General features: G+C 40.8%; 1 protein-coding gene across 6 annotated transcripts in view; it reads left to right on the top strand.

Moving 5' to 3' along the window:
• Doa (Darkener of apricot) overlaps positions 1-26,819 on the top strand; it is an 87,966-nt gene that overhangs the window by 21,512 nt on the left and 39,635 nt on the right. For all 6 annotated transcript variants that reach the window (XM_065230001.1, XM_065229998.1, XM_065229996.1 and 3 more), the window contains one exon: positions 1,060-4,020. In XM_065230001.1, the coding sequence (XP_065086073.1) occupies positions 1,102-4,020 (2,919 nt within the window). In that variant the 5' untranslated portion in view covers positions 1,060-1,101. The remainder of the gene's footprint in view (positions 1-1,059; positions 4,021-26,819) is intronic.

The raw sequence follows: 26,819 nt of genomic DNA, 5'->3' as shown, positions 1-26,819 counted from the left end.
AGATTAGAATGAATAAAATTTATTCCAAAGATGGTGACATGCTTTTCTAGAACATTCCGTCCCATTCTACTGGTGATAAACGAAAGAACGATAGCTGTGGAATCAAGAACAACATGCGAAAAGGACAAACAAGCCTTTTGTAAACAAACCTTCTAATGTCCTTTTCTCGCCACCCACATGACACTAACGCAAACCATCAACACCACCGGATAGGGGAAACTTTCCCCTTCCCGGTGGTGGTATTGGTTTGCATAGGCGATCCTCGGTTGGCGAGAAAAGGGCCTACAAAGGTTTGTTTACAAAACGTTTGTATGCCCTTTTCACATGTGGTTCTTGAAAAGAAGTCATCGCTCCATTTTGCATACGCGCCCATTCTATGGAGGTAAACGCGTGAGATCGAGCGCTAGCCTCCACAGAATGCGTCGATGCTTGCAATGTTCGTTTGAGTTTCCAATTTCTTCAAACCCCATTCTTCCGTATCACATTCGTCCCAGCCGCCGCCGTCGTCGACATCGTCTACCCCTTGCTCAAGTGCTAGTTAAGTTGTGTTCTAACGACATCGCCTCGTTCCGATTTCAACCAAACAATTTCGCAAATCATCCAAAAATAGTCATTGTCCCCGGCCGCCGCCCCGATTGGGACGGCCAACAACAATCACAACAAAAACAAACTCTTCCTCCTTCTTTTCCTCCCTTCCATCCGATTCGATTGGACCGTTGTTGTTGTTGTTGTTGTTCATCTCCCAAAATATGTCGTTCCTCCTCACATTGGTTTGGTGGTGTCTCCTAATGAACGTCATTCGGCGATCGTTTCATTTCGTCAATAGCCAGTGAGACGCTTTCTGCCGCCTGTTCAAGTAAATGTTTCTCTATCTGTGGTCCGTGACTACTTCGTACTTTTGCCCAATTGTATGTACCGAAAAATCTGCCCTACGTGTGTGGTCTGATCCGTCGAGTTTCGCTAATCTCTGCCATCAGTGACTAATCTTCCGGCTGACCCGGAAGTAGAGTGTGTGTGTGTACCTCCGAATTTCCTCCCCATATGGTCCGTTTGTTCTAGATTGAGACTAAAGATGAAGTTGACACTCGTGACGGCGAAACGATGAACAGTGAAAGCTACTACGGTTCAAGTGTGAAAGGGCCTACGACGACGATGGCGGCCTATCACCATCAACAACAACAACAACCACTGCAGCAGCAACTAGTGACTAGTGAAAGTAATTATCAGCAGCAACAGTTATACCAGCAGCAGCAGCAGCAGCAGCCAATGTTGACTAGTCCGCCGATACCGCCGATAAGGAACTTTGAAAATGTCATGATCGCTGCTGCTAGTGGTGGCGGCAACCCCGACGAGGGGGGCCTAGTGTATACGAATCTACTCGGAGGAAGTCATGTTAATTACAACGGTACCTATTACGGTGGCGTCGGCGTCGGTGATGGTGGTGAGTTAATTGATTTAAGTGCATCGCAGCAGTTGCATCAGCAGCAGCTTCAGCAACAATCGCAACAACCTGCAGCAGCCTCTCAGTATCATCAATCAGCCGTGCAGCAGCAGCAGCACCAGCAGCATAATGATATGTATAATGCCGATATCGATTTCATGAACAATTATTTAAAAAGCTTACCCGACTACGCGGTGGTGGCTTGTCCGAGTTCCAGCGCGGTGGCGGCGGCGCTTGTGGTGGCTCCTCAATCGACCTGCGTCGTCAGCAATGCGACTGCCGTGGTTCCTCCGCACGTCAAGAGTGAAAACTACCGGCACCATTACGTCAATGACCCCTACTTGCAATATTACGACAGTGCAACGGCGATGCAAGGCTACTACCCGATCGCCAAGTCCAGTTCGTATCACGCGTACACCTCGATCCCGTCTGCCGTCTCCTCGTCCTCGTCCGGTGGCGGCGGGAGCAACACCACGGGAGGTCATCCCACGTACTACCACCACCATCCCCATCAGCAACAACCGGTTCATCACTTCCCGTCGCAACCGTTCCAGCATGGCAGTCACCATCACGGTCACAGTAATCAACTCCCGCCGCATCAACAGCACAATCACCATCACCACCACCACCACCAGCACCAGAATCACCATCATCACCATCAGCAGCAGGTTGATAAATTATCTCGAAGCAACTCGCACTCCATGCTACCGCGTGCTTCGATCGAGAACAGGTACGTTAAGAACCGGGCCACGCCGAGCGACGGCAAGGGCTCCTCGACCGACGACGCTCCCAAGCAGTCTAGCATGAGCAAGTTCTGGCAGGAAACCACCTCCAGCAAACCGTCCGGCGTGCTCAAGTTCGGCTGGAACTATGACCGCATCATGGCCAAGACCAAGACGGACGTCCAGAATAGCATCAACGAGTACAAAAAGAACGTTACTAGTATGCATAACCTGTACGGTAGCCCGGACGGTCACATCCCGGAAGCCAGCAATCATTTCAAGCTGCGGAAAAACTATTCCTACTCGCACCTGGATAAACACATCCGGGATCACTTGACGGAAGAGGAGTTCCAAAGGTTGGTCAGCGAGAGCGAATCCAAACCGAACTTCTACAGCAATCACTCGTGCAACTTTGTGAACCCGCTGTGCAAAAGCTTCTCCAGCGGTGCGATGAGCTTCGGGCAGCCGTTCCTTCTTCCCCCAAGACCCCTCCCATCCTCGTCCAGTCAAACCCCCACGAACCTTTCCAAGAGTTCCTCCAACAGCTCCATCCTCCGAAGACCCTCGATCACCCTCCCGGACGTAGCGGCCTTTATCCCATCCCTAAACCTGCCGAAAAGTTCCTCCTCGTCCTGTATCTACACCAAAGCCTTGAACCAACCCAATAGCAAAAAATACAACCTCTTCACGCCCTACAAAGCCATCGTGCCGGAATCGCTGCCCCCGAACGACATCAGTGCCACCAACAAAATGATCTCCAAGAACAACGCCCTGATAAAGAAGAGCGCATCGTTCAATCCCTTCGGCAGTGGACACCCACCGCGCAAGGGAACCGGCGAAAGCTTCTTCGTCAAGCAACACATCCCACCGGCCAACAAGGTCATCGTCGACTATCCGCCCTTTACGAAAATCTCCTCCATCCAAATTCCCATCAATGGGCACCTGCCGCCGGCCTTCCCCAACGCTCCCCGCGATCTAAACAACAACCAGCAAGACTCCTGCATCATCAACATCGAAGACAACATCGAACAGAGCATAGCGGATATCTACAACGTTGCCGCCCCGAGCGGGGTGTTCAAAAGCTATTCGCACTCCCGTCTCAATCCGGACGCCAAGAACTTCACCCCCAGCCGGTCGCTGTGCGAACAACCCAGCTCTACCACCACCGCTCTAACCCGCTCCAACTCCAACAGTTGCAACGTTGCCATCAGCCAAAGTGGCAAGATCGAACCCATTCCGGTGACTTCGGTCTTCAACTCCACCGTCCAGGTAACTCCGACGTACGTCCCGGCCAAGGGCATCACTCTGTCCAAGTCCGCCACACAAATCGCCTCCTACGGAGACGAACCGGACGACGAAGATACGGTTGTGCCGGGTGCTTCGGACGTTGACGACGACGACGATGATGACGATGAGTACGATCTCAACTACCTGGACGAAGACGCAGATGCGGACGCCGAGGCCGACGGAGAACACGAAGACGACGAACCGGAAGAAGGTCTCTACAGTCACTGTCTGGATCAGTACTTCATGCCATCCACCTCATCCAAGTCCGCTTCGACGCGGGCCGGAGAACCTTCCAGCAGCAGTACACCCCTGCAGCATAAGCAGCCCTTCAAAAAATCGTCCGATGTTCCTCGGATATTCAAAGCCAGTGCGGACATCTTCCTGGAAACGGACGGCGCTGCCGGGGTCGATCCCAGCGGGACCGGTCTCGGAACGGAGCAGTACCTCCTGGACGAGGAAGTCTACGCGGCCGCTTTCCCCACGTCGGACTCGACGGATTCCTGCTCGCCTGGTCCTAGTACGGTCACCACGACCACCAGCACCACCACCACCAGTACCGACGACACGGAGGTAGCGCTTGAGTTTTTTGAGCTTACCCGCTGTCCAATCCGCTTCCGTAGTCCGAAACCCGCCTGCCGTCCCAACAACCCTCCGCCCACCACATTCGCTTACTCTACCGCTTTGACTCTCGCCATTTCGATAACAGCATGATGTGCCAGTTTTGCATCTGAGTGTGTGTGTGTGTGTGTGTATGCGCTTTGAGTGTTGTTCTAATTCCCGGCCTATTACCTATCAATATCGATACAATGATGATGATGATGATGATGGGGTGTTTGCGAAAAAGGGGGCCACAGTAGCTGTCAGTAACGCGGCTCTCGGCCGCGGTAGCTACTGTGTTTCCGATCGATTCGCTTCTTTAGTGTTTTTTGTTTGTTTGCTTTCGTGCAGAAAAACCGGTGTTATTACATTTAATTTACTTGCCCATTGGCTTTTCGCTACCCTCTGCTGGCGAATCCGTGAGAAACAATTTCGAAATTACTCGAATTAATAGACGCCTCTCTTGGCGACGGACGCCCGCCACCACCGGCGGGTGGCTTTCGATCTCTCGGATCGATTTATTTTTGAACACAAGGGTTGTCGGCTCTATTGTTAGCGGGGGGAATAATTGATTGCATATAGCTGGGGACATTGCTGATCAGCTACGATTACGAGAACGAGTCAAAGCGACTTGGCACCTCCAAGTCTTGGGGTGGTGATTGAGTTGGGCTAGTCGAATGATTACCTATTCAATCGTAAATCACAAATGATGAACAGATGAACAGATGAGGATCTTCCTGATACGGGTTTTTACTTGAACAGTTACACTCAATCGAGGAGCAATATTTGGTCGAATATGAGTGACATTTCGCAAATTTGAGCAGATTTTCACTAAGTCTATGAGTCATCGTGATTTTAGCGAAAGTGAGTAAACGGAACTCAAATTTCGGTCAGATGCTACGGCCATGTACGAAAAGAAAACATCGAATTCTAGAGTTGGTTGGAAATGCTTTAGTGTGATAATTTATTAGCTAGATAATGGTCTTAGAAGAGGGTAGGTAGTTAGTTCCGTCAGAGTACGGCAGTATGAAAATTGAATAGAAGTTGAAAATGAGCGAAGGGTCATTAATGCGACAGTGCGCACACTCTTTGCTTAACTAGTACGATGTACGCGGAGATTTGAAGTATGTCTTCAAATCTACAGGCAAAAAGAGTGCGTCCGCCTTTGCTCAAATACTGCCTGCGGTTGTGGAATAGTTCTAGCGACGTTTCATCACTACCTAAGACCATTATCTACCCTCTTATAGGACCATTCTCTAGCTAATAAATTATCACACTAAAGCTTCATGTTAGATAGCATTTCCAACCAACTCTGAAAATCGCAAACTTCGTGTATGAAGTAACATAAAACACTTTGAATCGAAAGCTCGATTTACAGTGGAAAATATGCCGCATAGATATTTCACTATTGTGTCATTTATTGATTATGGAATAATAATAAAAAATCTAACTAACAGCCAAACACACAAATGTTTATAGCCCGTTGCCTGGTTTACGTTGGCTCCAAATCTTGCAAGCGATGTTTTTTTCAAATTTAGCAGTTTTGGGACGACCTTATACTAGTGGTTTTATGAATATTAATCAATAAATACCAGGATTTTTCAAGCTGAGCATGATCTTATTTATTATTATTATATCTATTTTCTCGAGGTTTTAGTAGAAAAAATATCAAAATATTGTTCCACGGCAAAGTTCGTCGAGTGGTAGGAAACGTCATTTTAAACTGCTCGAATTGTACGATTTATTGGTTCTGAATGGATCACATCATTCGAGCAGGTTGAAATGACGTTTCCTACCACTTGCCGTGGAACAATATTTTGATAATATTTTCTTCTAGAACCTCGAGAAAATAGGGTCCATGCTAAGCTTGAAAAATCTGGAATTTATCGCATCATTTTCTTCAAATCTCGGTTAGAAGTTCGTCTCAAAACTGCTTTAAAACCTCGATAAAACATGCAATGTTACTTGGGATGCTGTGATCAAAAGTAGTAATTTTAATTTCTTACTTCGTCATTTTTAGGACCACCCTATTTGCAACTTTCATCAAAATGAAGGCCTTTTTATAAGCAACAACTTTACAGAAGACACTAAAGTAGCAATTTATGGGTCTGCATATTTATTTACCCCTAACTGTCATTCTTGGACCACTGTGCTTGACCACATTATGCGCAATTATATGTCAACAAATAGCTGTCAAATTTCTGCCAGCTGGTTGTAGTCATGGGTCTTGGAACAGCGTTGCCAGATATACCGATTTATACTGATTTCCGAACTAGATACCGATATACAGATAAGGTTCCTCAGAATACCCATTTTTGAGGTTTTATACCGATTTAACCGATTTTTTTAAATAATCAAAATGATTATTGTCTGCCCGCGCTTGAACTTCGGAGAAAATTATTGGGAGAGACTTGTATCTTTTTGAATATCACAAATTGTTTGAGTCTTTAAAATAAAAAAAAAAACTTCATTAAAAGTGGTTACTCTTTTGATTAATGTTTCAATTTCCTCCCCGTTTTTGGCTACCCATGAATCGATAAACAGTCGATGGCTCTTTCTGGCAATTCCGGGGGAATCGGGAAACACTTTTGACGTAGGACTACGTCTGTGATTTCTATATGGGGGTACATTTTGTGAAAACCGAAAACTAGAACATGTAACAAAATTATGAAAGATTTTGAACGTTAATAACTCAGCTGCCTCTGAACCAATTTCAATAATTTTATCACCAATCGATCAGAAATATTTCTACGCATCTGTAGAATTTAAAACATTATATTTTTATTTCTCAAAATGTCACTATTGAAAATTGCACGACTGTTTCGCAACTGTTTCTAGGATAGTTAAAATTATCACCGATTGCCTGCGAAAAGCGATTTCCCTAACACAGATTTCAAAGATGAATTCCATCCGGTCTCACCAAACGGTGTTTATTCAATCACCGCGTTGTGAGTGGTGGTGTTCTCCAGTACACAACGAAAGGCTGCCTGCAAGCAGCGAGCTGCAGACCACATGAGCATCCATAGAAGGATGAAGAAACCGCACCGCTTTTGATCGGAATCAGTAGCTCTTCGTGAGTCGCTGTGGGCCATCTATGTCAAGCGCGTCATACCAAAGAGAATAAACAGAGAGAACTCCACTCAAATTCCTATTCCTACACAAAACACAGGCTTCAGTTAGCAAATAAGATTTATTATATAAGACCACGTAATCTCCTACGTCATCATTGCGTACAACCCCATAAGGCTGTCCCTTGTAGTTTTTAAACCCTATTTAACATCCTGGATTTTCTTCCACCTTACATCGTAAATTATTCTACGATTCCTCTCGGAAACTTATTTCGAGTTGCCTTGGAAGCTTCTTCAGTCTTCGCTCGAATGATTCTTCCATCTTCTCCCGCCAGTTTTGTCAACTTTCCCGGAACTTCAGGGATGCTTCCAGATTTTGATTGCGGATCCACACTAGCTGCAGGCACTTTTAAGCAGTTCTGAAACTTCGGAAAAGTTCAAACTTTTGAGTAAGTTTCGATAAATTAAAGAATGTTTCAATAACTTCTGTTAAAATTCTAAAACCCGGTCCAGCGAACTCCAGTGAACTTAAGGAAACATCATAAATATTTTGGATGCTTCACAAGTCCAAAGAACTTCTGGAAAATGTAATGGTTTTCAAGACAGTTCCATAAGTTTTAGGAGAATTGAGAGAACTTTAGACATCAGGAAAGATCCCTTACGTTTCTTAAATTTGCATGAGTTCCACGGAACATTGCTGAAGTTTTCGGAAATAGCCTGAGTTGGAACTCCTTTAAAATTTCAGCAATTTCAGAAATTGCTGAAATTTTAAAGGAGTTCCAACTCAGGCTATTTCCGATAACTTCAGCAATGTTCCGAGGGGCTCATGCAAATTTAAGAAACGTAAGGGAAGTTACACGAACATTAGCACATTGTGAGAACATTTTATGGGAAGTTCCTTGCTTATTAATGGCAATGTGGATAACTTTAAAAAATTAGAAAAATCGGGAAGATCAGAGAACTTCAATACTGATGTTACAATAAATTCAAGAAAGTTGTGATAGCGCTTTAAAAATTTCGTAATCTTCAAGAAAGTCTAGAGACCTTCAAAATTGATTAGATATATTCCGGTAGTCCCATTATAATCAGGGAAGTTCCAAGTATTTCAAAGATGATCAGAGTACTCCAAAACAGCCTTAATAATTTTAAGAAAATTACAAGAACTTTTAAGGAATTACGAGGAAATATGTAATATGCCTAAGTACATTTCGGGAATGTTCCAAAAACTTCAGGGGCATTGCGGGGTCTTCAGGGATGTTTTATGACCATTTGGAAAATTTTCTGGATCAATAGAACATCCCTTGTTTTTTTCGACTGTTCCGTTAGCGCTCTGGCTTCCGACTTCCACCAGAATTTTTTTCTAATCTACATTAGAAAGTTTCTGCCAGCGTCTCCAGGAAGTTTCTTTCGTCTTCTCCAGGCAGTTCAATTAAACTCCTCCCAGAAATTTTTTTCGCCTAGTTCTGGAATTTTGCCCAGTTTTTTTTTTTTTTTACTTGGAAGGTTTTTTGGAGCTTCTTCTGGCTTCACCTGTAAATGGCTATTTCTGGAATTTACTTACGATTTCCGAAACTTGTCTCTCTTCCTTTGAATGTGAAATCTGATTTTTTTCTGAAAGTTTCTTTAAATTTTCGCCAGAAGTTTCTAAATTTATGTCTTAGTAGTTCCGCGGATGTTTTTCCGACTTCTCTCTTTCTTCTTTCTCTGGATGTTGTTTTCAGCTTCCTCCAGAAGCTAATTCAAACATTCCCCGAAGCTTTCTTCCGGAATTTTCCGATCATAGTCCAAAAGTTAAAATTTCGCTTTCAAAAACGGCAACAATATAGAATTAATTAAAATAGTAAATACCGATAAATACCGATTTTTTTTAAAACCTTTGATACCGATAAGCTTTTAAACATTCTGGCAACGCTGCACTTGGAGCTAATTGACCACTTTGTCAAGCAGTTTTGGCGTGACTTTCTACCAGCGATTTCACAAAACTGGACCAACTAATTTCTATTTTTTTTATGAAACGCACAAATGTTGGCTACTTTCCTCGAGGTTCTAGAAGAAAAAATCTCAAAATAATGTTTCATTTCAAAGTTCGAGTGATAGTAAACGTCATTTTATCTGCTCGAATGAAGTGGTTAATTGTAAACAAACTCGGTCGCTCTTGCATACAAAAATCCAAAATGGCTGAAACATGATTTACGCACATTAGAACACCTATTTGTGCTCACCTTGGCTCGAGCTACTTTTCTCCATAAGCACTCGTTTTGATCAGAAGGGCACAATTATTAATTTTTCAAAGTGACGTATCTGCTTTTGTAAACACCAGATTCAAACACCATCTTGTTGAGGAAACATTTTAGATATTGAATCAAAACCACTAAATTTGCACCCTGAAATGTTAAGGGCTAACAGCGTTTTATATAGGATTTATATATGTAGAAGCAATTTTAGGTCGAAACTCCTAATGTAATTTTTGTATAAGTCAACTCTCCCGTACTTGATCTCTCTCTAACTCGATATTCATCCTTAATCTTTGAAAAATCCAGCTACTATGACCACGCTTCTCATGCAGATTTCTAAAATTTAACTCCAAAACTCGATGCGCTCCCTAACTCGATGATCCCTTCAATATCGAGTTAGGGAGAGTTGACTGTGTAACTTGTGTGTACCCATGCTTTTTAGACTAAACAATAAGATAAGTTACGTAATTTCTTAACCTATTTTGAATCAACAGCTTTCAATAGATCAGAAGTTATAATTTTTAGATTTTGCGAAGGTTGTCCATAAATATGGTCTTATTATGTAATAATTTGGAAATCCCACGGTTTCTTGAAATTGTTTTTTTTTTTTTTAATATTTAAGAAGTTAAGTAAAAGATCAAAAGGCAGAATTGTTACTTGGGGAGCAATCTTGTTTACAGAGAATGTGGGGCTAAGTGAGCACCAGAAGTATTTGCTATCGATTTGTTGTGCATTAAATTGTTCAATTCATGAACTATTTATCCAATTACCGAAGACAATAAATGCTCCGAACGAATTTGATTTCAACCTCAGATGAAAGGTTTGTGAAGGTTCCATCTTCGTTCATGCACGGTCGATTAGATCGGCTCAAAATTGAATGGTTTTTCACTCCAAATTTGCGAAAATGTTGCAGGAGCATTTCCAGTCCAAAACGCTAAAGAATGCTAGTTTTGTCTCGACCCCTTCCGATTTGAATGAAACATTGCTCACATGTTCGCTGCTACCAATGGTTGCATTTTTCATCTAAATATACAGCCATTCCACATCAAAACGATATAGTGGTTCTCAGAATTTTGTCATAATAGGAGTTTTGTTCCTTATCGTAAAATCTTAGACCCGTATTTTTTTTTGTCATTAGAGTGACCATTACCATGTTATAATAATCAAAAAAATCGATTGTTTTCAAAAATGACTATTTTCAAAAAATTATCACTTTTGAACCACTGGGTCGATGGCAAAGATCAAAATATCAAATGAAAGGTAATTAAAAATACATTTTAGGAAAAATATAGTGATATTGAAAAATGGGATTGTATACTGAAAAACTTTGATTGTATTTGTTTTTTTTTTTATGGTTTTCATGGTTTGTAGACAGAGAGCGCAACATGTTTTTATATTTTTCCTTGAAAATTTAGGCTTTTTTATACACCATAAAAAAAATAGCGGTATTTTTTTTTTATTCTTCAGTAATTTTTTTTTTTTTAAGTTGTTAAGTTTTGGGTTTTTGCTTAGCACTCCTATGCGACTACACTACCATGAGATTCCATTGATTTATAGCGACTGTAACATGGTTACGACGCACCTTTCATTTGATATTTTGATCTTTGAAATCGGCCCAGTGGTTCAAAAGTTATAAATTTTTTTAAAAGTCATTTTTGAAAAAAAAAATCGGTTTTTAGACCACCTTAACATGGAAATGGTTACCCTAATGACAAAATAAAAAAAAAATGCGGTTCTAATATTTTGCAATAAGGAACAAAACTACATTTTTTACGTAATTCTGAGAATCACTATCGTTTTGTTATGGAATGGCTGTATAATTGTTTTTCTCAAGATTAACTTTTGAAAAGGGCGCATTCAAAAAATTGTTTATTTTTTTTCTTCAAAAAATCATAACATGAAAATTATTAATCTAATCAAAATGACATCTGATAAAAAGTTGTAGGTAATTAAATGTTATTTGAGATAAAAAATACACTGAAAAGAAAAATCACAAGTAAATTCATTGTAAAAAACATAAAATAATGATTTTCTTAAAACACTTCCCTTCGATTTTTTTTGTAAAGAAAGCTGAAGTTATGCCCTAAAACTCGGTGAAGAGTGGAACAGGTAACTGGTTTCAAAAAAAGTTTGTGTTTATTTTTACAATTTAATGAAATTGCATATGGGTCATTCCAGCTCAAGTGGGTATACCACCTGTGGTCAATGTCACCGATTTGAGCCAAAATTGGCCAAAACGCTTATTTTGGCATTCCAAACAAACGCCTTTTTTTGATTTTGTTCTAAAGTGCCCAGATCCTTCTGGGCTACAACCCTGTATTTTCGAAATTTTTAAAAATTTCAACTTTCAGAAGAGATTACTCCACAACCAAATAACCTATTCGTGATCTTAGAACGTCAATTTGAAGGTTTGCTTTGGCCTTGGAAACACATCAAGTAGAAGAGTTTTCCAAAGTGTGGTGAAAATTTGAGTCCAAAATATTAAGAAATAAAAAATCCCGCCCATGGTGGAAATAGGCCATTTTTTGACAATTTGGATACCTGCTGGTTATCAGCCTGTTTACTGTAGTTACTATAACAAAAACAAAATGTGGGTACACCTATAAGAATCTACATTAAAATACCTTCAAACGTTCTGACATTCTAAGATCACGAATAGGTTATTTGGTTGTGGAGTAAACTCTTCTGAAAGTTGAAATTTTTAAAAATTCTGGACACTTTAGAGCAAAATCAAAAAAAGGCGTTTGTTCAGAATGCCAAAATAAGCGGTTTGGCCAATTTTGGCTCACTTGAGTTGAATGACCCATATTTCTTATTAAAATTATAATTTATTTGGAATCTTCCTATCGTTTTTGATAAATTTGCACATAGAAACTTTTTTCCAAAGTCCAGTCGTTCTCAAGTTAATGTGAATTTTAAAAATAATGATTATGAATTTTCAACACTTTAGACCATTTAAAATGTTAGTAGCCTATGTCTGTCCCAGTCGGCGCCGCCGGGATTTTCTGAGGTATAAAATCTCTGATCCCGACTTCCTTCTGAAGGGAAGTAAAGCCGTTGGTCCCCGGTCCATGCAGTTGATGGGTCGATAGGTAGGGTCCAGGTGTGGGAGCTGTCTCTTTGGCGTCGGTATAATTGGTACTCATTACGGAAAACAAGATCGACGGAAAACATATCAAGGAAAAAAATAAAATGTTAGTCGCGATGTCGCGAATGTTTTTCCCATGATTGTATATTTAATAACAAACAATTCCTTCTCAGCTATGGTGGCTGTCAGACTTAACCGTCTCTATCTAGGCGCGTCGGCAGAGATGCAAGCTACCAGCTTACGCTCTTCACCAAAATTTTAGAGCATTACTTCGGCTTCCATTAGATTTTTTTTTATATAAAGATCGAATTTATGGCTGGGGGTTTGGGGTGTTTTGAGAAAATTAACGTTGTATTTTTTTTACTATGAATTTACTGAGTTTTTTTCACTCAGTGTATTTTTTTTCTCAAAGAACATTTAATTACCTACAACTTTTTATCAGTTGTCATTTTGATCAGATCAATGATTTTCATGTTATGATTTTTGGAAAAAATAAAATCCATTTTTTGAATACGCCTTTTTTTAAAGTTACTCTGGCGAAAAAATACCTAAAATAAAAATGCAACCATTGCTACCATTGGTAGCAGCGAAATTCCCACGTTTTTCCTCAAAAATCTGCTCGAATTTCCTCCGAAACTTTTACTCATTCTACACGGTCAATGAGATCAACCGAAATTTAAGTTCAGTTTATTCATAAGCGCAAAAAGTGCAGGAACTCAACGATGAGTAAATTTGCTTCATATTTTCCTGTGGAAAATCTCAAAAATCTGCCTAGAAAAATAAGAGGCAAATTACTCATCGCTGAGTTCCTGCACTTCATGTGATTTATGAGTAACTTACTTACTTACTTAAGGGTCCTGTGCACCACCAGCGGTGCAAAGGGCCAACGTGAAAGACTTCCATCCTGGGCGGCTGTTCGCTTTTGCCTTGACCTGGGCCCAGGTCAGATTTCTATCGACTTGCTTAATTTCCTTATTGAGGCTCCGCCGCCATGAGCCCCTGGGTCTGCCTCTGGTGCGATGTCCTGCTGGATTCCAATCCAGCGCTTGCTTGCAGATTTCGTTTAACGCCCCGTCGAAGTGTGTGGCCGACCCACCTCCACTTTCGCTCTCGAATTTCTGTTGCTATCGGCTTCTGATGACATCGACGATGGAGCTCGGCATTCGAGATCCAGTTGTGAGGCCACCAGGCACGAATTATATACCGCAGGCATCGGTTGATGAAGACCTGCAGCTTTTGAGTGTTCTCCGCTGATACACACCACGTCTCGCTGGCGTATAACAACACAGATTTCACGTTCGAGTTGAAAATTCGGATTTTGGTGCGTTGACTTATCTGGTTGGATCTCCATACGTTTCGTAAACTCGCAAAGGCAGCCCTAGCCTTCTTGATTCGTGCACCTATGTCGCTCTTGGTCCCGCCGTCCGACGCTATTTGGCTGCCAAGATATTGGAAACTTTCGACCTTCTCCACTGCTTGCCCCGCCAACGATTTGGTCTTGTTGACGTTGATGGTGAGACCCGCCGCAGAGGAGCGTTCGGCTAGGTCATTGAGCTTACTCTGCATATCAGAGCGCCGTTGTGCTAGTAGAGCAACATCATCAGCCAAATCGAAGTCGTTGAGCCATGGTGATAGGCTGCCAAAGCAGCACACGGTTCGGTACACGGTCAATTGCACCTACCATGATCTCGTCGATTACGATGAGAAACAGTAGCGGTGATAGTATACATCCTTGTCTCACACCAGCGACTACCCGGATAGGGTCGGACAAGGCTCCGTTATGCAGAACTCTGCACGTGAAAGCCTCATACTGCGCTTCGATGAGGTTGACGATTTTATCCGGGACTCCCTTGCGTCTCAGGGCGCCCCACAGATTCTCGTGATTGAGACGGTCGAAAGCTTTTTCGTAGTCAATGAATACCAAATAAAGTGACTCTTGGAATTCATTGACCTGCTCCAGGATGATGCGGAGCGTGACAATATGGTCCACACAAGATCTTCCGGCACGGAATCCTGCCTGCTGCCGTCGGAGAGTCACGTCGATCTTCTCCTGTATCCGATTCAGGATAACTTTGCACAGAACTTTGAGAACAATACACAGTAACATGATGCCTCGCCAATTGTCGCACACAGTCAGATCCCCCTTCTTTGGGACCTTCACTAAGATGCCCTGCATCCAGTCGGCCGGAAAAGTCGCGGTGTCCCAGATATTACAGAATAGTTGATGCAACATTTGTGCGGATAGCATGGGGTCAGCTTTGAGCATCTCTGCTGATATGCGATCGACCCCTGGAGCCTTGTTGGATTTCATGCTTATGAGTAAACTAAACTCAAATTTGGGTCGATCTCATTGGCATTGTAGCAATATACTAATGAACTGAGTAAAATCTCTCTTAATATTCCTCATATTCGAAAAGTTTTTCCTGAGAAATCGATGAAAGTTTTACTCAGTATATGAGTGTACTACGTTTTGTGTGAACGGAACTTAAATATATCCGTCGCTACACGGTTAGAAAAAAGTACCCAAAATTAAGTTCTTTTCACTCATCTCGGCACTATAGTGCAGGAACCCAAAAGTAGGTAAAGCGGGTCAAAGTAATTTTCATTTACTTGTGTGCTGTTCGTATGGAATTTTCCACTGGCTTTTTAACCAAAAGTAAGTTAGTTGTACCCAACAGTAGGTAAATATGATTATACTCAACGTTGGGTTCCCACACTTTACTACCCCTGTTGGGTGGTTTTGCTCCTCCGTTTTTGACAACATTAGAAGGAGAAAAGGAGACAAACTAGTCAAAAGTAGGTAAAAGTGAACTGGCCGTTGGGTACTTTTTTCTTACCGTGTAGTATTCTGACAATGTTGCCAATTCTCTCCATATGAAGTCTTCGCAATTACCTACACGCTGCTTAAAAACTTCCCGAATTTGGGTAGAATACACAAAAATCGATCAAAGCTGAATCTTCCCAAAAATGGGTGAACTTTGTTGGAAGTCCACCCTTAGCTCAGTCGGTAAAGGCTTAACTACAAAGCCAGACCATGCTGGAGGTGGCTGGATTTGATTCCCGGTCCGGTCTAGGGATTTTTCGGGTTGGAAAATTTCTCGACTTCCCTGATTGTACTTGCCACACAATTATACTAATGGAAAATAGAACTGGCATTTAAAGCTCTCAATTAATAACTGTGAAACTGCATCTAGAACACTAAGTTGAGAGCACGCAATAAGCTAGTATGCGATCAACAATAAGCTTGAAATGCGAAGAAGAAGAAGACAAATGTTGGAAGTGAAAAGTTGACAAATGGACAACATCGTCATAAATCCGATCGACGTTGTTCATTTGTCACGTTGTCAGGTTCAGTTCTGATCGATCTAGGTGCATTCTACCCAAATTTGGGTTATTTTTTGAAATAGCGTGTAAGTAAGTTTTAATTATTCAACGAAATTGACGGGAGGGGGAATGCGGGGGCCGGATGGACAATCTAAAATTTGCACTGTGTTTCTCTCGGATACATTATTGCTATCTTTCCACATATATCTGTGCCGCAGCAAAAGTTCACACCGAACGAGAACACGGTTACATATTACTTAAGTCTAGCCATGTAGCAAGCAGCATCATCAACAGCAACAACCGGGCGAGCAGCGAAAAAGGAAACGCAAGCTAATTATTTTCCATACATGCGTCGTTTCTCCGTTTTCCACTTTTGTTGTTGTTGTTGCTGCTGCTGTTGGTCGCTCCTGTAGCCTGTGTCTCTTCTACGTACAACATTTTAACGCAAATTACCCCACCACCATAAGTAGATAAATAAACGAATAAATACGGACGCGGTGGAGTGCAGCATTATCTAATCCGAATCCGCATTTTTTTTTCCTTCGATCCGTGTGTGCAAATCCGTCGGTTGAAGCCTTGTTCGAAGGAATGTAAACAGACATTCCTGATGTTGACTGCTGCCAACAACAGCAATAACAATCTCAAGCACCCGCTCTTTACGCTTTATGGGTTAGTAGGCTGAGCTGTGGAGTAATGTCTCTATTAACAACTAATACCTCCATCAACAGCACCATCAAGCGGTCAGTAGTTGAACCGTCCAAGCAGACCAACCACGTAGAAACGTCGTATTATTGTTTTGATTTTGTTCGACATCTGTCAGGGGAAAAAGTGTGTGCGTAAACAGACCAGATGGGGGTGCTCCAACGGTATCTCGGCTGTTTTAATGAGGATGATATTTTTAGTTCGGGCACTGCTCTCCCACTTTCCGAGCGGTCTCTGACGTTCTGCTAAATGTCATGCTACAGTGTATACTTACCTAGTTCCTCTTTGAACTCTTCGGCACGGTGTGGTATCAAATGCTACTATGCTACAGCTGATGACGGTAGTCGTTTGAGGGTATTGGTTGGTGGTGGAAGGATCCGCGCTTGCGCGAGATTTGTGCGCAATCCGCACACCAACACTAGCGCCACCTTTTTCCCGTGTGCATCTACTGCTGCACCATTGGCACTTGGAAGGAGCACTTGCTCCGGCACCCGGCCTACATCGGTATAGGTGGATGACCTATCTCACGCGTACCATCGCAAAAGAAGGTTTCAATATTTTTCCTCTATGTAGCTTTCAAAAATTTTCACTCCCAATTTATAAATAGTTGCGTTTCGGCATTCTCGGTTGTACGCCGCGGTCGGCCTGGTGCCTGTGTGCCCCGATTAATTTTGTGATTGATCTTTTTTTTTGTACAAATTTAAATATTGTAACACGGGTTCCTCCGCGGATATTCGACCGCGCTCCAAAACAATCCCCCGCGGAACCCGAATCGGCGCTATGAACCCCATCAAGTCTAGTCAAATCTGTGCTGTTGTTAACTAGCGCTGTGATATAGAATCTTAAGTGTATGGAAAAGAAGAAAAATATATATCGAAAAGAGCTTAGCGCCCTTCAAACCCCAAGAGCGTGAGATTATAGTGCAACTACTGTTTCAGTGTACCGAGCGCGGGCGCGCACCATCTGGTGGCGAAAAAGTGAATGTGTGAGCGCATCTCAGTCGGCGGCGATGACAGATGCAGCTGGCCATCGGTGACGTACGTCAACTAGATTCTCGATACAGGGCATTGCGGAATCGGGACTATCTGCGTATTAGATCTACGCCAAATCGCGAAGCCGGAATCCATTTTTCAACTTCACGGGGTCACCCACTCAGCGATCACCTCTTCAAAAAAAAAATAAGAGAACCTCATCTCATTTTCACTCCTATGTCTCTCTATCCTCCACTTTCTGCCTATCTCTGGTGTGTATTGCTCAAGACTCAAGCAGCAGCAGCTTGTCTCTTCTTGCAGGTTTAGCGAATTGCGAATTAAAAATAAAACATACGTGCGCGCGGCGTGAGTGACATAACGAATTTTCCCCCTGAGTCGTTGATCGTCGTCGTTGCGGCGGTCGCTCGTGGGACGACGAAGCCTCCTGAAACGATCTAGAACATTTCCACCTACTTCCGAAATGTTGTGTGTACAACGGTGCACAACAAACTATCGAAACTGGGGAAACTTTTGTTTGTTTTTCCTCTACCAAGCGGGAAGTGGTGCAGCACTCGCTCGATGGGAAGATGCACACCCGGCCGTCGTCGTAGCATTGACCTTGGAATGCTTGGTTTTCGAAAATACTTCTTGATGCTATCGCCAGACTGCCAGCCCAACCACCGCCACACTTGTGTTGCCGGGTTTCGGGCAACGGCGACAGCGAAAGGGGTATCGTGCGTAACACTTGAAAATTTCAAGTATGCGCCCGACCAAAAGCATTCTGCCACTTCCTCTCGCACCTAATCTTGCAACTTTGCTTTGTTTGCGAGAGCGAAGTGGAAAGCTAAATCTGGATTCTTATTTATACCATACCCAATTGAGGTTAAAGCGAGCCTCTCGCTCTTTCTCTCTCCCTCTAGGGTGACATTGACATTGACAGATTGACAGATTCGGTAGTTTTGTGTTCAAATACTTACCTTGCAATCGACAAGTTCCGGTTCAGTATAAGATGCAAGCTTCTCTCAATTATTATCTTCCGTTCATTGCTAAATAGAGGTACACCCTAGCGGACAGGTGTGCGAACCACCCACTTCTCCCGCGCTCCAATCTCCTTCGTCTGATTGAACTCCATTAGCACTTTCCGCGAGCGTTAAAATTAGCTCCCCGAACACGCGTTACGACCGAATCCACACTTTTCTGGTTCTCGTTGACGCACTTGTGAGCTAAAACCGAGAGCAGAAAAAAACAAACTTTCATATTAATCTTTCACCCCGTCAAACAGTATGGATCGCTTTGATGTTTTACGCTGAGCGAGTGCTTGCTTCGATCATCACACTATCGTCCTTCTGTCAGTAGTCAGTGCTACCAACGACACCGAATGGGTTCCTTTTGTTTTGATGCAACAAGCAAAAACAAACACGCATCCGAACGACAATAACATTGATCTTTTGGACCACTCACGTCACTCCACGGCACGCATATTCGTGGCCTAATGCAATTCTTCCATCGCATGGTCGTTCGCATTTTAGCTGCAGGGAATTTCGATCGGATTGTTTTGTATGTATAAACTACCTACCCATGTTCCTTCTCGCTACAACCTCCGGTAGGTATAAACACATTTGGAAAAAGTGTGATGAACTTTAAATACATACACGCGCCAAATTATTCCGCGGAATCGACAGGTTCCGCCAGCCTCAGTCAGTCAGTCAGTCGGTACGTGAGGTTATGATTTGTTTCCTTCTCCCTCTGCCCTGCTTCGTCGTTGTTGTTGTTTGTTGGTTCAGTCAGGATGTGGTGCGAATGTTTGCTTCTTGATCGCTGCCGGAACCTACCTTTGCAGGTAGTAGTTTGGAGGTGTCGATGCTCTTGTTGACCTTCGACCTCCGTGCACCGAGGGGATGAAAACTTGTTTTTGCGTTGATCCTGAGATGTTTTGATTGTTGGGTCCAACCTTGAGGTTGGAATTCTGTGGAAAAATGTGGCAAACTAATAAAGGTGAAATAGTCATAATATCGGTAAAATAATGGTTTCAACAGAGACCTTCTGAAATCTGATTGGGACACCCAATTCCTTGCTCTATCGCTGCTTGCTAGAGCTAGTGTTTTGCAATACCCTGCTGGTTGATATAAAGGGGGATATTCCGAGAGTCCAAGTGACTTTTGACACTAGTGAAGTGAGAAAGGTCACGTCGTGGTGTCGTTGCTCTCCATTTGAAAATAACCCCCAAACAGTAGAGCTTTTCCTCTGAGCCTAAGACAATATTAAGACTATTGGGGTGTCTACTACCTTGAAAAACCTGGAAATACTTGGAAATCCGGTGTTCCTCGGGGAATTTTCAGGTTCTAATCTACACAGCCAGTTCTTGAAAGCATCCTGGAAAATGATGGATATACCTCCATCATTTTCTTGCCTATTTAATATGGGGGTTATTTCGAGAGTCGAAGTGACTTTTGTCACTAGTGAAGTGAGAAAAGTCACGTCGTAGTGACGTAACTCTCCGTGCAAATTAAATGGAGAGTCACGTCACCACAACGTGACGTTTCTTACTTCACTAGTGACAAAAGTCACTTCGACTCTCGCAATAGCCCCCTGTATGTTTCATATCGAAGATGCGTCACACACACCAAAACGACTACAGTGCTACCAACAATCAATACGAAACTAACGATTTTAAATTGGCTCACTACTTGACTAGCCTATTGGACCCAAGCAAACGATTAACGTACCCCATTTTAGTCGAAATTCTAGTACTACACTCTGTTTGTTTTGATTCGCTATGAAAGTTTGACAGATAAAATGAGGGGTTAGTGGATTTTCCTATGTTTCGAGGGGTGAATCGATTAGCTTGGGACCGAAGAGAGTACCAGAGCTGAGCCAAAAAGTTGAGCACGTTTCTTCGGGACCTTCTAGTCTTAGAGTTACCTGTATGGTGCTACCATAGAGGTAACTCTAAGACTACTGGGTCCCGAAGAAAATCATTATTATTTTTGGCTCACTCAGTACCAGAACAACGGTCCCAAGCAGTCCCAAGCTATTTCACTCACCCCTGCATGTTCTGCATGAATCCACACACCCCTGATGTTATCTGTCAAACTTTCATAGCGAATCAAAACAAACATAGTGTAGTAATAGAATTTCAACTAGAATAGGGTACGTTAATCGTTTGCTTGGGACCAATAGGCTACTAAAGTGGTGAGCCAATTTAAAATCGTTAGTTTCGTATTGATTGTTGGTGCTACTGTGTGGCATTTAAGGGGCAAGATGATTCAGAAAAGGTCTTGCAAAAGCTTCTCCGTTTATGTACTTAAAATAAATGAATTTGATGAGAATTTACAATGAACTCGAGGGATGCTTTCAAGGAGAGGAGAATTCCAAGGGAAGAATTGTGTGAAAACTTGAAGTGAAATATGAGTGTGAAGTGAAATTCCTTTCCAGTTAGTTCTGTTGAACTCCAGATGGCAAGTAAGAAGAATTCCAAGGAAGTTCTGAGTATACTTCTGAGTATGATTCATAGGAAATATTCAACAGAATTCTGAGGAGGATTCCAAAGTAATTCCAAAGAGAATTCCTAGAAGGTTCTGTCTATGAGATTTTTAGGGAGAACTCCAAGGTACTTCCTAGAGAAGAAGGAGAATCCACAGGGAATTTTGGAATGAATTCAATGGAAATCTTGGGCATGATGCCAATGGAATTCTAAGAAACGTTTCAAGGAAATTTTTAACAAATTCTTGAGGTAAATTTCAAAGTAATACTTAGAAGAGTTTCAAGGCTATTCCTGTAATCATTCTTAGAGAAATCAAGGAAGATCCTAGGGAATTCTGAGGAGCATTTCAAGTAATTTATGGGACTGCCTTAAGAGAATTCTTAGTGGAATTTAGAGGGAATTCCAAAGATAATTCTATGAGAATATCAGGAGATACGTAGTGAATACTGAGGAGAGTTTATCTCAGGAGATTTATTTTAGGAATTCCTAGGTAATACAGCGAACCTAATTAAGCATTTGAAGGGAACTGTAGAGGGAATCAAAGAGCCTTCTAGCGATAATTTCAAGAGTATTATGGAGCAAATTGTAAGGAAATACCTGAGAGAGCTCTAAGACGAGCTATGAGGAAATTATGAGATGATTCTAAGGAAATTGTGGAGAAAATCCGAAAGAAAGCCCGTGAAGAATTTCAAGAGTATCAAAATGATTCAAATATAGAATTTTTTTTTCGAGATCACCGAAGGAATATCAAGGTATAAAAAATTAAAAAATAGGAAATTTCTCTTGATTCTGGATTTAGTAAAATCAAATCTTCAAGATTAGGGTAGTTTTTTTATATTCTGGACGAAACAAAAACTTCCGTTAATTTTTTTTTTACTTTTAGTTTGCAGGATTTGCTATATTATTTTTGCACAAAAAACAATATTTGAGGCTTTTAAATAGTTTTCTGTGCAAAAAATACAAAAATATTGCACAAAGAAGAAGTCGAGTTTTTGTTAATTGTTCAAGGTTTTCAATATTTAAAAAGTTATGATTTTTATAAGCTTTAAAAAGACATCATCCGCAAACAGTTCATCGGAATTGCAATATTGGTAAATACAATCAAAAGTTCAAATATTAAATTAAAGATTGCACAATAATAATGCAAAAATACAGCACTGATCGCAGGAGAAAGCGAATCAAGTTGTTACAATGTCAAATATGCCATAAAGAAATAGAACGATCCAAAATGGCCGGATTTTAATACAAATAAGAATGATTGCCCATAACAAACAATTATACAAAGTTGGATTTTTGTTTTGTTTTCATGAATAGGGCCATTATTAAATACGTTAATTTCAAATCTGGATTTTTTCCTTGATTTGTTTTCCGTCGATCTTGTTTTCCGTGCTGAGCACCAATGCTACCGACAGCCAGGGAGGCAGCTCCCATACCTGGACCCTACCTATCGACCCATCAACTCATGAACCGGGAACCAACGGCTTTACTTCCCTTCCGAAGCAAGGCGTGATCAGAGATGTTATAAATGCCTCAGAACATCCCGGTGGCGCCGACTGGGATTGAACCCAGGCCTGCTGGGGTGAGAGGTAATCACGCTTACCACTAAGATTTTTGAATGGTAATGGTTCTTGGCAACCCATTATTTTTACCATCCAGATTCAAAAAAACAGAGTGTCGAACACATGTAAAAATCTGGAAAATTAGGGAATTTCATTTATAACAAGCCTCTCCTATCACGGTTTCGTGACGTAATTTATGATCGTTCCCACGACCTCTCTGTTACCATTAAAGGTGTAGTCGAACAAAAATATTTTGATTTGAACCATATTAAAATAATGTTCAAGACTCTTTGGCCCTTAGTGGGGAACGGGAGCGGTACATTTCGCTGAAGAACGTTCACCGAAGGTCATTTCGCCGGATGGATCTTTTCGCCGAAGAGCAAGCCATTTTATACGGTTTTGAACTTTTCTCAAAGCTCAGTAAATTTTGAAATCAGTCTCGAAAAAAAGATTAAGAAGGTTCGACTTTGTTTCAACCTGGCAAGCTATTCAAATGTAATGCTTCCTTCTTTTGAACATGAGCAGTTCTTTTGAGTTGTTCTGATTTCAGAAATTTTCTAATAATAGATATTTTTGATTTGTAGGAATATTTCCTTCTTTTGAACACGATCAGTTCTTTCGAGTTGTATTGATTTCGTATTTTTTTAAATAATCAATGGTAAAAAAACATCACTTTCTTCACTTGACAAACATTGCAATTCGATATGCAAATCCCTTGGAAGAGATCACATCGAAGCACGATGAAATCAACAGCAAATCACTTCATTTCAAATTTGCATTGCACATCGTTGTTGATGTGCTGTGTTTTGAACTCGAAATGTCAACCATACTGATGTTAACAATCCATCACTTTAAGTTTAATTAATTTATTCTTGGATTGCATGTTTGCTGAAAATGGGTTTAAATAAATATATTGCCTTTTTCATACAGCAAGCCTTGTTATATGTTATTCATAATATGGCCAAAGAACATGTATCATATTACTACCCAGATCACATGTTTCCAAATGACATTGAACAACATTCCAAGGCTTGTAGTAGAAGCAGGACGATACATTGAACAATTAATTTGATAAGTTTGACAATGTTTTGTAATAGAAGTTCTATTATACACTATTATTGAATACAGCAACAATTTCATAACACTCACGTTCTAGAATGCAAATTGTTTCGGATTGAAATGAAGAATAATCGCTTCTCTAATTTGACTTCATTTGTTGTTGACTTGCCATCTTCGCGAGTAATGTTTGGCATCTGCGTTTTTGACATTTGCTTCCAAAAGCAAAACTAATTCCATGGATAAAAACAGTGGTGCCAATTCAAATGATAATCTTTTTGATTTAAAGGTGTTATGCAGTACATATTTTTCAACGACAAATCACTTTGTCTCTAAAGGGCCACCCACATTAGATCCGTTGCGTTGACGTAAATTTGACAGTTAGACAATAAATTTAGCTGTCACTTTGCCGCAACGCGTCCTATCCGTATCTAATGTGCGTGGGCCTTAAACGCAAATCACTTGAAAATCAATGACAAATCACTTCGAATCGTAGTGCCGCATGACAGACTAAGTCAAGTGCAAGAGCATTTGGATTAGGTATGACAACTTTTTACCGTGTACATTTGTAGAAATGTTTTCTTCTTTTAAACATGAGCAGTTTTTTTCAAGTTATGCTGATTTCGGACATTTTTCAATAATCAATATTTTTGATTTGTATGAATGCTTCCTTTTTTAAACTTGTGCAGTTCATTCGAGTTGTACTGATTTCGTTATTTTCTAAATAATAAATATTTATATGAATGCTTCCTTCTTTTAAACATGAGCAGTTTGACAGTGAGCATGCATAAGGGCGTAAACGCGATGATCGATTCTCTTCGTCGATTTCCTCTTTTGTTAATAATTCGCTAGATTTAACGTTTCTCAGTGCATTTGCTGTTGCTTTTGATTGCAAATACAACCTGTTAAAACTCTACATTGAACAAATTCTAGAAAATTGTTTCACTTAGCTGTAGCAATGCAAAGATAAAATCGATGAAGAGAATCGATCATCGCATATACGCCCTTATGCATGCTCACTATCGAGTTCTCCGCAGACAAAATTACCCATTCGGCGCAATGTTCTTCGTCCTTCGGCGAAACGTTCTTCGGTGAAATGACACAGCCCCACAGTCTATACCATTCGAATGGAGTCAAAGGCTTGTTCTAAGCTTTCATCGACAAAAATTGAAAAATTGTTGAAGGAACACTGTCTCATTGTTGACCAGAGCGTAAAATTATTTACTGTTTAGGTTGAGTGTGAAAGCACGGCACTATTTAATTCATTGATCTGTTCAGACCGTTTGTACCAAACGGTAAAGGTCGAGGCAATGAAGGAGCAAACAAAAACATTCAGTCTCTCACGAATGGGCGACTCACACCGCTTGCCTTCACTCACACAGCATGTAATTGAGGCATTTTTCCATGGACAATGTACGCTCAGTCATTCAAAACAACGATTAGGTACCACCACGGAAGAATAAACGTGCTAACTGAGCTACTGACTGAGTGCTCTGCTGTCAGTGACTTGTTTACTTCCCAATAATTCTGACTCTCACGAGGCAGTGAATGATGAGGTAGATAGCAGTTCATATTCATATGCAAATGACTCATTGAACCTGACTGTTTTGCGCACTGTTGTTGACTATTAAATGAGTTGCTTAAACATATTTTTTTACAGTGTTATTTATTGAGCTATTTTGAGTAACGTCGGACATAAAATGAAAATAATATTTGTATGAGCCTAATTAAAAACTAATCTCTTCCAATTTATTTTTAATTAATTTAGGATCTTGATGTTTGAAAAAAAAAATCCTAAGAATCTTTCGATCCAATTTTTTAAGATATCTATCAGTACAGACAAGATCAATATTTCGAGAACAATTCCTTAATTCAACCGCTCACTCTTTACAATTAGGTCTAATGAACCATTCAGCTCAATAGCGTTCGGCCTACACGGTGCTTCATGGAAACACATTAATGGGTAGAAAAATACCCATTTTCAAAAGATCTAAGATTGGGCCCATCGCTAATAATTTGCTATTTATCAATTTTATCTAGATGAACGCGTCATTGGGACGGTACTAATGGATATTTTTGGTTGCTATTGAAAATTTAGTCGATTGCTGAATTTATGTATGGGCTAAAATTAGGGGCCTTTAAGCCGACATTACATCCAATTCACCTATGTTTGTAAAATATGGAACACATACTATATAAAAACTATAAACGATATCAACGGAAATATCCTAAGCTACAATATACAGGGCTGGTAGCAGGTCACTTTTTAGTGAATTGGTCACTTTTTTCAAGTCAGTCAAAAAAAGTTACTTTTTCATAAACTATTCTATAGTAACTATTCCTTAAAATTTAGTCACTAAACTCACTTTTTTTGTTGAGAGTAAATAATTTGAATTTCAGTAGAGTAAAGTCTGACAAGAAGAACATATGGAAACGTTAACTGTTCACGAAATCTAATATTTTATTTATTTTATGAAATTGTCATAGACCTATCATAAATTTTCAAAGATTTCTAAAAATGCCCTTGACCCAATATTCTGGCTGTTTTACATTGAGATCTTGAAAGTTATCCAAGCCTACACTGCAACAAAAAATCACACATAGAAATCAATTGATTTTAACGAAAATTTTATCGGACTTTCCGATAATCTTCAAATTTTCATCACTTAAAAGTTACGGGAATTAGCAAGTAGATGTTACTGGATTTTGTAGTAATGATAAGGTAATTGGTGATAGACTATAGATATATATTTCGATTTATTTGAGTCATTAAATGATTGCATTCTAGAAAAATTGGAATTCACTCATATTCTGCAATTTAATTTTTAATTTATAAATAAGTGTTAATTTATAAAAAAAATTAAAACTTTCGCTTAAAAACATGAAGAAGCCTGGGAATTCCACCTCGTCCAACAACGACGAATGCGCACTTTCTTCCATCGTCATTTTGGAATTACGAATACGACGAGAAAATTTTCATACCATGAAATCACGAAAAACTTAAGTGAATTTCACTTAACCTTCACCAGCATGACATGAGGACTGGACCAGTGTATCCAGTGGAATTCATTACCATGTCATTAAAGTCCTATTTTCAAGAGGTTACCTGAATTTTCAGGTAAAAATTACCTTTCTCGTTGGTTCAATGTATAATGTCAAAAAATGATCTAGGAAAATTTTCAAGCTCAAGCTTCTGCAATCTTTGACCCCCGGTAGCTTTAGTATCCGTCCAAACATCGAGAAAAAAAATCATGTCACAGATCTTTGAGTTCCTTTTTAAGTCCAT

This window comes from Ochlerotatus camptorhynchus, unplaced genomic scaffold (assembly GCF_037179485.1).
Source record: "Ochlerotatus camptorhynchus isolate MF236.1 unplaced genomic scaffold, CSIRO-AGI_Acam_v1.1 ptg000325l, whole genome shotgun sequence".
NCBI lineage: Eukaryota > Metazoa > Arthropoda > Insecta > Diptera > Culicidae > Ochlerotatus > Ochlerotatus camptorhynchus.
The sequence above is the reverse complement of the archived record's forward strand: the minus strand, read 5'-3'. Positions and strand labels throughout refer to the sequence as shown.